The sequence below is a fragment of the Peromyscus leucopus genome, chromosome 3 (assembly GCF_004664715.2).
Source record: "Peromyscus leucopus breed LL Stock chromosome 3, UCI_PerLeu_2.1, whole genome shotgun sequence".
NCBI lineage: Eukaryota > Metazoa > Chordata > Mammalia > Rodentia > Cricetidae > Peromyscus > Peromyscus leucopus.
In genome coordinates this window covers 126,016,503-126,030,075 of record NC_051065.1, presented here as the reverse complement: position 1 = coordinate 126,030,075, position 13,573 = coordinate 126,016,503, and the positions used below count along the sequence as shown (strand labels likewise).

The window sequence follows — 13,573 nt, the reverse complement described above, 5'->3', positions numbered from 1 at the left end:
GGACGTTTCAGTGCACGGTATGTAGGTAACTGTATGCCTGGCCATGAACACCAAGGTGGCTTAGTCTAAGCTGCAGTATGGAAGGGGCACCATGTGTGACGAGGTGGCTCTGTCTGAGACTTGTCTTGTGACTTGCATTCACATTCTAAGGAAGAAGAGGGTGTTGGTTGGTTGGTTGGTTGGTTTTTTGCATGTTTGGGAGTGGGTAGAAACCACAGAACCTCTATATTGGTATTTGAGTCTGCAGGGAGCATTTGCACTTGGAATGATTTCTTCCAAGGAGGTGTGGCATTCTATTCCTAGATGCCTTTCCTTTTGGCTATGTTTTAAAAGATTGTTTTTGACACCCTTGCACCCAGCTTCTACTCTGTAAAGGCAGAACTTATTTCTCCAATTACATGATTTTTATAACTTTTATTTTTATATTTTCATGTAAAATACATATAATTTTTTTAATCAAACTTGCACTGCACTTTTAAAAAGCAGCATAGTATCTTAAATAGGCAAAATGTAACAGACCCCTCTTGGATGAGATTTGCTGGGATAGTTTCAGTTAATTTTCATAATGTCTTTTATAGGGCTGTAAAGCCAAGTCTTGTTAACCAGAGCAGTTGGGGTAAAGCCACCACACATCACCTATTCCATAGTGAGAAGCAAGAGTCAGCCCGCTTCACCAGCTGCTGAGCCTGTACAACCCAGTGCCTGCACCTGCAGACAGACGTGCTTGGACGCTGCCACATTTCAAAGCCCCGCTGGGGACTGAAGTCAGCCTAGCTTTGGACATTAACTTGAACCAGGTTGTAGATATTTGTAAGAAAAATAAAGATGTGTTTTTAAGATAATTTGTGACTGCTTTATCCATGGTAGAATGGGTAAACCTACTGTATATTTATACAAAAAATTCTACTTAGTCATAAAAAATGAATCAACTAGTGATACATGCAGTTAAGTTCTGCATATCAGATAGTGTGTCTTTAATCTGTATAAGCATGGTGAATTAAAAATCCTTGTCTGCCATTCCTCTCCTCTTCCCATGAATCATAGAGTGAAAAGAAATGGGCACTAATTCTGTCTTATTTTAAGAGTACTTTGGAAAGGACAGGAATAAACAGATGAAATCAATTCTGCTATAGACTGATTGGTGTGAGTGAGGCCTTCTGTGGAATATTAATTATGTAGCTTTTGTTGCTATAGGTCATAACTAGGTCGAACTGATAGTTATTAACACAGTTATTAGAGAGTTGACCCTTCTGGAAATGAGTTTATAAAGCTGTTGAAGAATTCATTAATACATGAAAAGGGATCACCCTCACTAAGGCTCAGATTGCACATTGGAGCATGAACAGAGTGGGACAACCCAACAGACAGCTGTGAGTGTTTAGTGTCACCCCAACTCATATAAAGCATAAGTGTGCAAGGCCCCAGGGAGATTCACAATTATTGTCGCCTTGGCTGTTGTAGGTAAAGAGCTCATTTCAGGTGGCAGTATCAGTCTGCCTTTGTCCAGGCCAGGCCAGAGTTGGTGCTTGTGTGCTATACTGGGTGCTGTGGAGTGAGAAGCATCCTTCTGGTGCATTTTCTCAGCAGGGCATTGACATCTTAGTGCACATGTCCTGTTTGTGTTCTTGTTGGCCACTGAGGAGGGTTGGCTCACCTGCCACTACACTTTGTTGACATAAGAATTTTTCAAGGAAAGGTTGTTTGTAAGTTATTTGTGACTGATAGTTTATTGATTTTTTTTAATTTTAGAAATTTTGTTGAATTATGTTTACCAAACCTCTCTAAGCCTAAATTGGTTAGCTTTCTCCTCCTCAAAAGAATTGTATTTATCTGTTTTCATGTTTATGTGTATGTGGCATGTGTCTATGCATGTCTGCATGTGTAGTATGAATCCTAATTGGTCTTACTTATAATAAAAACCCAGGAACCAGATATGGGGCAAATGCTGAAAGATCAGAGGAAGTAAGCCACAGGCACTTGTCACCTTGCCAACTCCTCAGCGGAAAGGGGAAGATCCTGTCTCCATGAATCTTGAGACTGAATGGCCCCGAGACCTCATCCCAAAGGGCACCAAAGTCCTGTCTCCTCCTGCCTTATATTCCTTTCTCTGCCCAGCCATATCACTTCCTGTCTCAACCTTCCTGGTGCTGGGATTAAAGGCCTGTGACTCCCAAGTGCTGGGATTAAAGGTGTGTACCACCACTGCCTGGCCTCTATGGCTAACTCTGTGGCTGGCTCTGCCCTCTGATCTTTAGACAAGCTTTATTTGTTAGTAAAATATCACTACATGCATATGTGTGGGCATGTGTATATGTGATACACATATGTGTGCAGCCTGTGTGGAAGCTAGAGGTTGCCATCAAGTGTCTGCTTTTACTCTCCACCTCTTATATGGAGGCAAGGTCTCTCATCTGAACCCAGAATTGTACTGTTTGGCTAGTCTAGCTAGCCAGCTTGCCTCAGGGATTCCGTTGTCCCTGCCTCCTGAGCAATGGGATTCCAGGCATGTCAACACACTCGCCCAACATTTACAGGAGTACTGGCACTCTAAACTCAAACTCTCACACTTACATGCAAACACTTTCCTGATGAGCCATCTCCCTAGCCTCACATGTATCAATTTTCAGTCTGTCTGTTTGCCTCATGTATATCTTTGTATATCTTCTCATATGTGGCTTTTGTTTGTGGTGCTGGGGATGGAAATCAGGACCTTGTATGTGGGAGGCAGACACTTTGCCATGGAGCTATGCCCAAGCTTTCTTTTTGGTCTGTTGTATTTTGAGGCACGGTTGGACGTAGTATGTAGCACAGGCAGGCGTTGAACTTGGCATTTTCATGTGTGTAATTAAAATTAATTGGATGTTGTCTCTGACCCTATGTACTTACATGGGGTGAAAGCTAAAGTCTTCATTGAATGAATTGCCAGCTTGGGTTTCCTGCACCCTCCACCCTCATTTTGCCAATATTTCTGTGTTTCCTCCAGTGATCACTAGTTACTTGGGCACAGATGTTCTCTCTTCTTGCTGGTCGATTTTCAGAGCCATAACAATACCTCAGGTGTCTTTCCTTGTAGCATCAGAGGCTCCTGGAAGTGCTGGACAATGAGAAGGAACTGTTAAGGGGAAAAATCCAGGAAGCTTTGGATCAGCAGTCACAGGAGCAGAAGGTAAGACCTCAGGTACCCAGAGCTTGAGAAGGGTGGATCTACTGCCTGGGGTACCCACAGCGGGAGAAGGGTGGATCTACTGCCTGGGGTACCCACAGCGGGAGAAGGGTGGGTCAACTGCCTTCCTTTGCTGCATCCTACCTGTTGTCTTCTTGTTCATAGGAAACATTGGGAAAATGTCTGCAGGAAGAAATGCAGAGGAATAAAGAGACACTGGAGTCAGCTGTGAAGGTAGGTATGCCTGTGCATAATGCTGGCATTCTTTCTCTGTGGAATGAAAACTATTATCATTGACAGTAACATAGTGTAGAACAATACTTCATTATAGAAAAATTCCACTTTTTTGTCACTCTTTTTTTTACTTTCAGTATGATCATATTCCTGTTAATTCATATTCTATAAGATGATGGCATTGAACATAGTTATGTTAGAACAGTGATACTTACCTCTAGTACTGGATGGATGAGAGAGAGAGAGAGAGAGAGAGAGAGAGAGAGAGAGAGAGAGAGAGAGACGAGAGAGAGACGAGAGAGAGAGAAACAGATATGCTTGTGATTTAGAAGTAGGTTCAGTAGCCATAGCAACTATTTGGATGGCATATGTAATCTCACTTTGTTGAGAGTGGTGGTCCAAGAACTGTTATGATTTTTGTCATTTCTTATGGAACCTACAGTTGGATAAAAATGCCTGCTTATCAACAAGGCAATGAGTAGCTAATTAAATTATCATGGCTATAAAATGTCCACATTAAAATGTTTTTAAATAATAAACTACCTTTAAAATGAGCCTGAAGAAGTGGCTAGTCTTCTAAATTTGAGTCTGTAGCTACAAAGGTGTGTGGCGCTGTGTGGCTTAGGTGTGTCATTAATGGAAATGGGCATTAGCTTCTGGGAAATAGGATGCTAGACACAGGAGAGCATTGGTAGAGGGCATGTGCAGTGTGGCGTAGGAGACGAATAAATGGACAAACAGCTTAAAAGCCAAAGTAAACAAGTGCAGAAGTCTACGATGAATTCAACACATGTGAGGAGTAGCTGATGAGAGCCAAGTTCTGAACAGAGAGTGGATCCAGGAAGAACAAAAGGTCAGGCTGTTGGCTTGAATGGAGACAGAGGGAGACCGAGCAAAGGTAATAGTTGGGACAGTCCCCGTGTGCTTTCCGGGACTTGGAGGTTGATGGTGAGAGTGGGGACGTGCGAACGGACACGAATGTCACCTGCCAGGTAACAAGGAAGTGTGCAGACTTCTGAAGGAGTGAGGCGGTGAATCCGTGTTTTCCAAAGATCAGCAGTTTAGAAGTCATGTTTAATTAATTACAGGAGTCTTTGAAAATACAGGAAAGAGTTAGGTTGTAACAGACTGTGAAAGACATATTTCAGTTTACTGTAGTTTCTTCCTTATCATAAATAACTTTTAAACAATAATGTATTTATTTTTATTTTATATGTGTTGGTGCTTTGCCTACATGTATGTCTGTGTGAGGATGCTGGATCTCCTGGAACTAGAGTTACAGATAGTTGTGAGCTGCCCTGTGGGTGTGGGTATTGAACCCGGATCCCCTGGAAGAACAGCTGGTGCGCTTAACTGCTAAGCCATCTCTCCAGTCCCCATAAATAACTTTTAAGACCTACTTTTTGTTGTCTGCTGCTTTAAGCTAAGGCTTGATTTCTTTAAAGTGGAGAAATATCAGGAGGTGAAGGGGGAAATCTGTATCAAAATGATTGAATGCACTGTGCCTTTATGTAACATACAGAAATGCAGCAATGTTGGGACTGTGTGTTAAGTTTAATGTCTGGGATTTGAACTTATTGTTAACATTTCTGTTTTGGCCTTTTTTTTTTTTTAAGCTTGAGAAAGAAGCGATGAAAGATGTCATCACCAAAGCAGTGGAAGAAGAAAGGAAAAATCTGGAAAAAGTTCATGCTGAAGAACGGGAAATGTGGAAGGCAGAACATGCAAGAGATCAGGAAAGGGTAGCAGAGGCTATCCAGGCCGCCGTCCAGGAGCAGCGCGTGATGAGTCAGGTAAGTCACCTAGAAGTGTGGCTCCTTGGTCCCCATCCCTCAAAGGAGAAAGTACCTTGCTATTGCTACCTTACTTTTAGGAGGCAGGTATTTTATTTTTATCACAGTATTTTTGTTTTGACCTGTTTTTTTTAAAAAAATATTCAATAATTTTTTACCTTACTAGTATTAAAAATCCTATAACATATTTTATGTTTTTCTTTTATTTAAGAAAGATTAGAATCAGCCGGGCGGTGGTGGCACACGCCTTTAATCCCAGCACTCGGGAGGCAGAGCCAGGCGGATCTCTGTGAGTTCGAGGCCAGCCTGGGCTACCAAGTGAGTCCCAGGAAAGGCACAAAGCTACACAGAGAAACCCTGTCTCGAAAAACCAAAAAAAAAAAAAAAAAAAAAGAAAGAAAGAAAGATTAGAATCTATGTTTCTATTTTGTCATTCTAACTGTATTAAGCACCCCACATTCATTCATTCATTCATCCATTCATTCATTTTCTTTCTCCCCTTTCCTATCTTTCATGCATACACATGTGCATGCATGCAGGAATATGTGCACATTCACACAGTAAATAATGTATTTGATTAGAAAAGCAATTTGATTCAAATAAATTATTTCTGACTTATGTACCTGTGTGTCTTTAGTTGGCAGCAATAGCTAACATAACCTCACAAGTCTCCCCATGGTCTCCTGAGAGGACATGCAGTGAGCCAGCATGTCCTCCCTACAGAGTAACTTTTGCCCATGATCTCCCACTTTGTATGGGCAGAGGTGCTTGAATAAAAGACAAATACATAAAGAGACCTATTTTCTCTATAGGATGTCAGGCTTCTATATGGTATAGCACAACATACCATTTAAAATGTGTCCCCTCAAAATCTGGGCATGACAGTGCCCACCTGTAATCCTAGCTCAGGAAATAGAGGCAGGAAGATCGGTGGTTGAATACCAGCCTCAGCTGTGTAGCAAGTTTGCAGCCTGCTTGGGCTAATAAGACCAAAACACAGATAGCACAAAATGTGTCCCCTGTAAGTTGAGAATGTAATGAAGATTCTTAGCAGTGTAAGCTTTTGCTTGAGCCTGTCTATCTGAATGTGAATTTCTCTGATTGCACACAGGGGACCCTGGGCAGGAAGTGGCTATAAGGGAAGCAATGTGAGTGTGCTGGCCTGTCAGATGCATTCGGAGTCATTTCCACATGTTGACTTCAGTTAGTCATACAGCTGACATTCCATTGCTTAAAGCCTATACTCCTACTCAGGGAAAGTGGCAGAAACATGGCTTTTGTGGAATGCTCTGTGAAGCTCATACCTCACCTGACTATTTAGGATAATCAAATAAGTAGCTACAATCAAACTTACTCTTTGCTGTATTAATAACTAAAGTGACTTCCTGTTTCTCCCCAGTGCCATTTAGATACAGTAGTAGAAAAGCATTTCTTTAGATACAGTAGTAGAAAAATAGTAACCCAGCCTTTTAAAAGATGATAGGAAGCTGACAAAGGGGTCGTGTCAAGTGTTTGGTGGTCGGTAAAGTGTTTGGTGGTCGGTAAAGTGTTTGGTGGTCCTGTCAAGTGTTTGGTGGTCGTGTCAAGTGTTTGGTGGTCGGTAAAGTGTTTGGTGGTCCTGTCAAGTGTTTGGTGGTCATGTCAAGTGTTTGGTGGTCGGTAAAGTGTTTGGTGGTCCTGTCAAGTGTTTGGTGGTCGTGTCAAGTGTCTGGTGGTCGTGTCAAGTGTTTGGTGGTCGTGTCAAGTGTTTGGTGGTCGTGTCAAGTGTTTGGTGGTCGTGTCAAGTGTTTGGTGGTCGTGTCAAGTGTTTGGTGGTCGTGTCAAGTGTTTGTTTGGTGGTCGTGCCAAGTGTTTGTTTGGTGGTCGTGCCAAGTGTTTGGTGGTCCTGTCAAGTGTTTGGTGGTCGGTAAAGTGTTTGGTGGTCATGTCAAGTGTTTGGTGGTCGTGTCAAATGTTTGGTGGTCGTGTCAAGTGTTTGGTGGTCCTGTCAAGTGTTTGGTGGTCGTGCCAAGTGTTTGGTGGTCGTGTCAAGTGTTTGGTGGTCGTGTCAAGTGTTTGGTGGTCATGTCAAGTGTTTGGTGGTCGTGCCAAGTGTTTGGTGGTCGTGCCAAGTGTTTGGTGGTCATGTCAAGTGTTTGGTGGTCGTGCCAAGTGTTTGGTGGTCGTGCCAAGTGTTTGGTGGTCCTGTCAAGTGTTTGGTGGTCCTGTCAGGTGTTTGGTGGTCCTGTCAGGTGTCTGGTGGTCCTGTCAAGTGTTTGGTGGTCGTGTCAAGTGTCTGGTGGTCGTGTCAAGTGTTTGGTGGTCGTGTCAAGTGTTTGGTGGTCCTGTCAAGTGTTTGGTGGTCGTGTCAAGTGTTTGGTGGTCGTGTCAAGTGTTTGGTGTCGTGTCAAGTGTTTGGTGGTCGTGTTTGTGTCGTGTCAAGTGTTTGGTGGTCGTGTCAAGTGTTTGGTGGTCCTGTCAAGTGTTTGGTGGTCGTGTCAAGTGTTTGGTGGTCCTGTCAAGTGTCTGGTGGTCGTGTCAAGTGTTTGGTGGTCCTGTCAAGTGTTTGGTGGTCGTGTCAAGTGTTTGGTGGTCCTGTCAAGTGTCTGGTGGTCGTGTCAAGTGTTTGGTGGTCCTGTCAAGTGTTTGGTGGTCGTGTCAAGTGTTTGGTGGTCCTGTCAGGTGTTTGGTGGTCGTGTCAAGTGTTTGGTGGTCCTGTCAAGTGTTTGGTGGTCCTGTCAAGTGTCTGGTGGTCGTGTCAAGTGTCTGGTGGTCGTGTCAGGTGTTTGGTGGTCCTGTCAGGTGTTTGGTGGTCCTGTCAAGTGTTTGGTGGTCCTGTCAAGTGTTTGGTGGTCCTGTCAGGTGTTTGGTGGTCATGTCAAGTGTTTGGTGGTCCTGTCAGGTGTTTGGTGGTCATGTCAAGTGTTTGGTGGTCCTGTCAAGTGTTTGTTGGTCAGTTGTCATGAAAAAACAAAGCTGCAGAGGCGTGAGGAGCTTGCTGTGCACAGGTTAGTGTTTCAGAGGAGAGCGGAGCAGAGAAGTGCCCGGTTTAGCTGAAACAGTGCTGTTGTCTAAGAACAAACAGGCTGGGAGAACACTGGAGCAGGCACCAATCCAGAAATACCCAGTCCCTCCTAGGATTGATACATACAGTGATCATGTGACAGATTCCATGCTTTGAGTCTGTATTCCCTAGAAGAAGGCCAAGGTAGTCTAAGAATTTATTAAAATTACACAAAACTGTACATATGTGCAGATTTTTCTGCAAAGACAAATTTTACTTTTATTAAATTCTCAAAAGAATTTTAATTAGGAAAGTTTTTTAAAATACTGCAATTGGCTTCCCATTGCCTTCTGAACTTTCTGTGTAAAATATATCCCAAATTGATTAAATACTTAAATTGTAAATTTTATATACCAAAGAAGGAATTAGGCAAATATTAACATTCTTTGAAAGGAAGACTGTGGCCTGTTAGATTGATGGATTAAGTACCACCAAAATCAGCTTTATAAAAGTAGGAAAATATTAGTAAAAGTTATCCAAATTTTTCCAAATTCTTGTACCCATCCAAATATTTATTCAAGAAAAAAATGGTTAAATATTCCTAAGCTGGCTTCCTGAAGTTCTAACCAGCTCCTTACATTTCCGTCTCCTTGGTGCAGCTTTGGACAGGGCATAGCTGTGCAAGCCAGTCTGTGGCCCCATGAGGTGCCAGGTTTGCAGCCCCACAGAGGCTGCATGCCTGGAGGATTGTCATGTGACCGGCCCTGCAGCTTCCTGCAAAACCTGCGCTTTGTTTTTTGTGTTCAGTGTAGTAAGTACTTTTACTGTTTCAATACAGTCTTTCTATTAATTCTTGGAGAATTTCATTTGTGAATAAGTGAATTTTGATCATATTCCCGTTCTTCTTCCCAACTCCTACCAGATCCATCCTGCCCCATAGGAAAGCCCTGTGTCTAGGATGTTTGTCAGTGACAGGGATGGTGATGATTATCATCTCAGCTACAGAAATACCGGTTGGGGTACAGTACAGACTGGAAAACACTAAAGAGGAAAAATCTAGAGGAAGAACTCATTTTCTATAAATGGCTTTGGAAAGCTCTGACTAAGGTCACACACACCCTGAGAGGGGCCTGTGACCCACTGGCCTCTGACTAAGGTCACACACCCTGAGAGGGGCCTGTGACCTGCTGGCCTCTGGCTAAGGTCACACACCCTGAGAAGGGCCTGTGACCCGCTGGCCTCTGGTAAGGTCACACACCCTGAGAGGGGCCTGTGACCCGCTGGCCTCTGGCTAAGGTCACACACACACTGAGGAGGGGCCTGTGACCCGCTGGCCTCTGACTAAGGTCACACATGTCCTGAGAAGGGCCTGTGACCTGCTGGCCTCTGGCTAAGGTCACACACCCTGAGAGGGGCCGGTGACCTGCTGGCCTCTGGCTAAGGTCACACACCCTGAGAGGGGCCTGTGACCCGCTGGCCTCTGGTAAGGTCACACACACTGAGGAGGGGCCTGTGACCCGCTGGCCTCTGGTAAGGTCACACACACTGAGGAGGGGCCTGTGACCCACTGGCCTCTGACTAAGGTCACACACACACTGAGGAGGGGCCTGTGACCCGCTGGCCTCTGGTAAGGTCACACACACACTGAGGAGGGGCCTGTGACCTGCTGACCTCTGACTAAGGTCACACACACACTGAGGAGGGGCCTGTGACCCGCTGGCCTCTGACTAAGGTCACACACACTGAGGAGGGGCCTGTGACCCGCTGGCCTCTGGCTAAGGTCACACACCCTGAGAAGGGCCTGTGACCTGCTGACCTCTGGTAAGGTCACACACCCTGAGAGGGGCCTGTGACCCGCTGGCCTCTGACTAAGGTCACACACACCCTGAGAAGGGCCTGTGACCCGCTGGCCTCTGACTAAGGTCACACACACCCTGAGAAGGGCCTGTGACCCGCTGGCCTCTGACTAAGGTCACACACACACTGAGGAGGGGCCTGTGACCCGCTGGCCTCTGACTAAGGTCACACATGTCCTGAGAAGGGCCTGTGACCTGCTGGCCTCTGGCTAAGGTCACACACCCTGAGAGGGGCCGGTGACCTGCTGGCCTCTGGCTAAGGTCACACACACCCTGAGAGGGGCCGGTGACCCGCTGGCCTCTGGCTGAGATTCAGAGAGTAGAGACTAGGTAGGATATAGAGCTATAATTAGTGTCCAGGTTGTTATAGCAAGGGAACCTTCTGAAAAAGGGTGGAAAGCTCAGTAATTTGAAATAGTAAGGAAATCTATGCCTCCACCTTTTAGTAGATCACTAATGTAAAGCACAAATAAGAAACTTCAGTAATACATATGATGAAGACTGCAGGTTTTGCAGAATTAATCCCCAAAAGTTACTACATGAGACAGTCCCAAACAAACAAACAATGTGTTTTAGCAGTCACACAGTGGGGAATAAATATAGAAGAACAGAAAAGATTTGTTTCTGAGTCACTGCTTTGTATTATTTTAAATGTGCATTGTTTGGAAACCAAAAACTATTCAAAGAAACAGTAAAATAAAATCCACAGATAGGTAGAAAATCAGTCAGAAATACCTAATAATGGCTTAAAAGACTAAGACTTTATTCTGCATCATGAAGAACTCAGTTTTTGTCTGCATTCATAAGCCATTGTCTTCTGTGTCCCGAGTGCCTGGGCTCCTTGAGAACCACAGGTCTTCTGAAGCCTGTTCATGAACTTTCAGAATGGCACCTTCTTTCTCCCTACCCAGAGCAGGTGTACCTGCTGCATGTGACTCTTCCTGCTGTGCCCAGATTGCCAGGGGCCATCCCTGGCAGTGGACAGGTCCCAGCAGAGGATGTAAGGAGTTGGCAGGGGAAGGAAGTGAGCCAGGCCATGATAGTCTGGAGAATCTTGCAGCCTGACTGACTAGCAGCCAGAGTGCTTCTTTATTCATACAAAATTTAGTAAGCAGGGATACATCTATTATGTTCCAAAGACAGATCATATCATTTTTGTTTTTGGACATGTGTTCCACTTCCTTTTGCTCATCTTTTAGTCACCATTAATAAACTATGACAGAACATAGTTATCATTTCCAATCATTTTCCCTCAAGTATGGATATCATTAATAAACAGAGTTATCATTCTTACTCAATAACCCAGTTTTAAGACTCTAGAAGCATATGACAGTCGGTTCACAGACTCATAGCTTTCGTTGCTTCAAGGACTCTAGACCAAAACAAAATCTTCAAGCCACCCTGGGCATTTTGCCATTTCCCAAGCCATTGTATTATTAACTCTTAGTGGTCAAAGTGCCCAGGAAAATCCTCAGGCTAAGGCTGCTGCAGTTACTATTCAAATTCTGGCATAGTACAATCAATGTTCACATTTATATCTTCATAGAATTTGTCTATATGTCTAATCCTGGCATTCTGTTGTTCCTTGGTCAAATGACATTACTTGGCTCTGTATGAGCTAACTTATCTGAGAGAGGGGGGTCCTGGCACCTCATACTTTTATCATCTTTCCCCTCCACACTTTGCTCATCAATATGTCTCTGTGAAGGGCAGAGGTATATGCCATGTAATTGCCTGAGTGTACAGTGGGAAGAGGCTTGGAATCTGAACTGTGAACAACTCCAGCCCACCAAATCTTGTTGGCCTTTTTAAGTTTACTTTGTTTTGAATATCTTATTCCTGTGTAAGTACAGAGACAGATGTTTCAAGAATGTCTCATAGCCTTATGAAGAGACCTCTGGCTTCTTTATGTGTCACAACCTCCAAGGCATAAGGAAGACCTTCAAGTAGATAAGGATATCTCCCTAAAAGTGGGAGGGGGGAATAGTATGTTCAGGACTTTCCTGGGGAAGCTTAGAAGCAGCATTCCTGGGAGAAAGCATAAATGATTCATAAGGAATTTTACATCAACCCAATATCCTCAAACTGTACAAATATTAAAAATGCCCCAGGTATGTAACAGGTGGAGATGAAAACCAAAGGTGGCATGGCGGCCATCATGTGGCTCAGCTCTGCTGGATCTTTGTCAAGCAGCTGTGTTGGCTTTATGACTTCTGCCATTTCATTCAGATATGGCTGTGCCACCAGATTGTAGCATGAATCTTAAAGAGTCTTATTAATAAAAACAAACCTGAGCAAGATATTGGGGTGAAGGCTGGAAGATCAGAGAAGCAGAACAAGCCATAGCCACCTCACCTCATCAGTTCCTCAGCTGATCCTGTTTCCTCAGACCGGATGCCTCTGAGTTCTCATCCAGAATGAATCTCAGCTGAACTGCTGCTCAAAAGCCTGAAAGCTTAACCAGCCAAATACTTCTAGTTCCTGGTTTTCATGCCTTATATACCTTTCTTTCTGCCATCACTTCCTGGGATTAAAGGCTCACTTTTTGGGATTAAAGGTGTGAGTCACCATGCCTGGCTGTTTCCAGTGTGGCTTTAAACTCAAAAAGATCCAGATGGATCTCTGCCTCCCAAAAAAATAGGATTAAAGGAGTGTGTGCCACCATTTTCTGGCCTCTATATATAGTGGCTGTTCTGTTCTCTGACCCCAGATAAGTTTATTAGGGTGCACAATATTTTGGGGAACACAATACTACCACACCAGATCATGTGTCTTCCACAGTTATTTTCTCTCACAACCTGAGTTTGATTGAGTCATGTGTTTAAAAATTGTCTGACCTTGCTTATTTGAGAGCTTTGTATATGATCTCTGCCTGCCCCAATGTCTCCTAGGAGGTCCAAGTGTCTAGCTCACCAAATGTGTTTCAGAAAATGTCCTGTCCTAAGACAAGTCAGGGACGGAAGTCTCTTACAGTTAACTCTACACTAGTGGACATCTGATCCCACAATCCAGCACAGTCACCAAGAGTCATCACCATTGGCTTTTTTTGATGGCATCAGATATCACGTAGAGGTTTCATGTGGAAATGTTACTGTGTGTCTTCTACAGCAGCCAGTTATTAGCACAGAAATGCCCTGAACGTTCCTCAGTGTCCCTGGGCTTCTGCTATCCACAGCTGGACCTGTCATCAGTTCTGCCTTAGTTCCTGCTGATGTCTCCTCTTGTGAGTCACCAGGCTTACACACTAGTCACTGAATTCTCATAGTCTTTTTATGTGCATCTGTGTAGGCCTGGGATGCCCAGGTCATACAATAGGCTCAGAGGTGCTGTTGAGACTCATCCATGCAGATTGTCCTATGACTGCTGACCACAGTTCCTGTTCCTCGACCCTTGACCTGTCTTCCTACAGTGCCCATCCTGGCAGGGCGAGGTGGGTTCTCCTTGAAGTCACCTTTCACAGATCAGGTTCCATGTTTATTTTTAATATTTTGAGTTTGTTTGTACATTAGAAAAACCAGCTAGCTTCTCCATTCTTCCTCAGTCA

The 13,573-nt window shown here is 44.1% G+C and overlaps 1 protein-coding gene across 6 annotated transcripts in view; it reads left to right on the top strand.

Annotated features, from left to right (window-relative positions):
* The window catches only part of Ccdc91 (coiled-coil domain containing 91), a 175,052-nt gene that overhangs the window by 122,082 nt on the left and 39,397 nt on the right, over positions 1–13,573 (top strand). For all 6 annotated transcript variants that reach the window (XM_028891644.2, XM_028891643.2, XM_028891645.2 and 3 more), the window contains 3 exons: positions 3,074–3,166; positions 3,329–3,397; positions 5,014–5,190. In XM_028891644.2, coding sequence (XP_028747477.1) covers positions 3,074–3,166; positions 3,329–3,397; positions 5,014–5,190 — 339 coding nt within the window. The remainder of the gene's footprint in view (positions 1–3,073; positions 3,167–3,328; positions 3,398–5,013; positions 5,191–13,573) is intronic.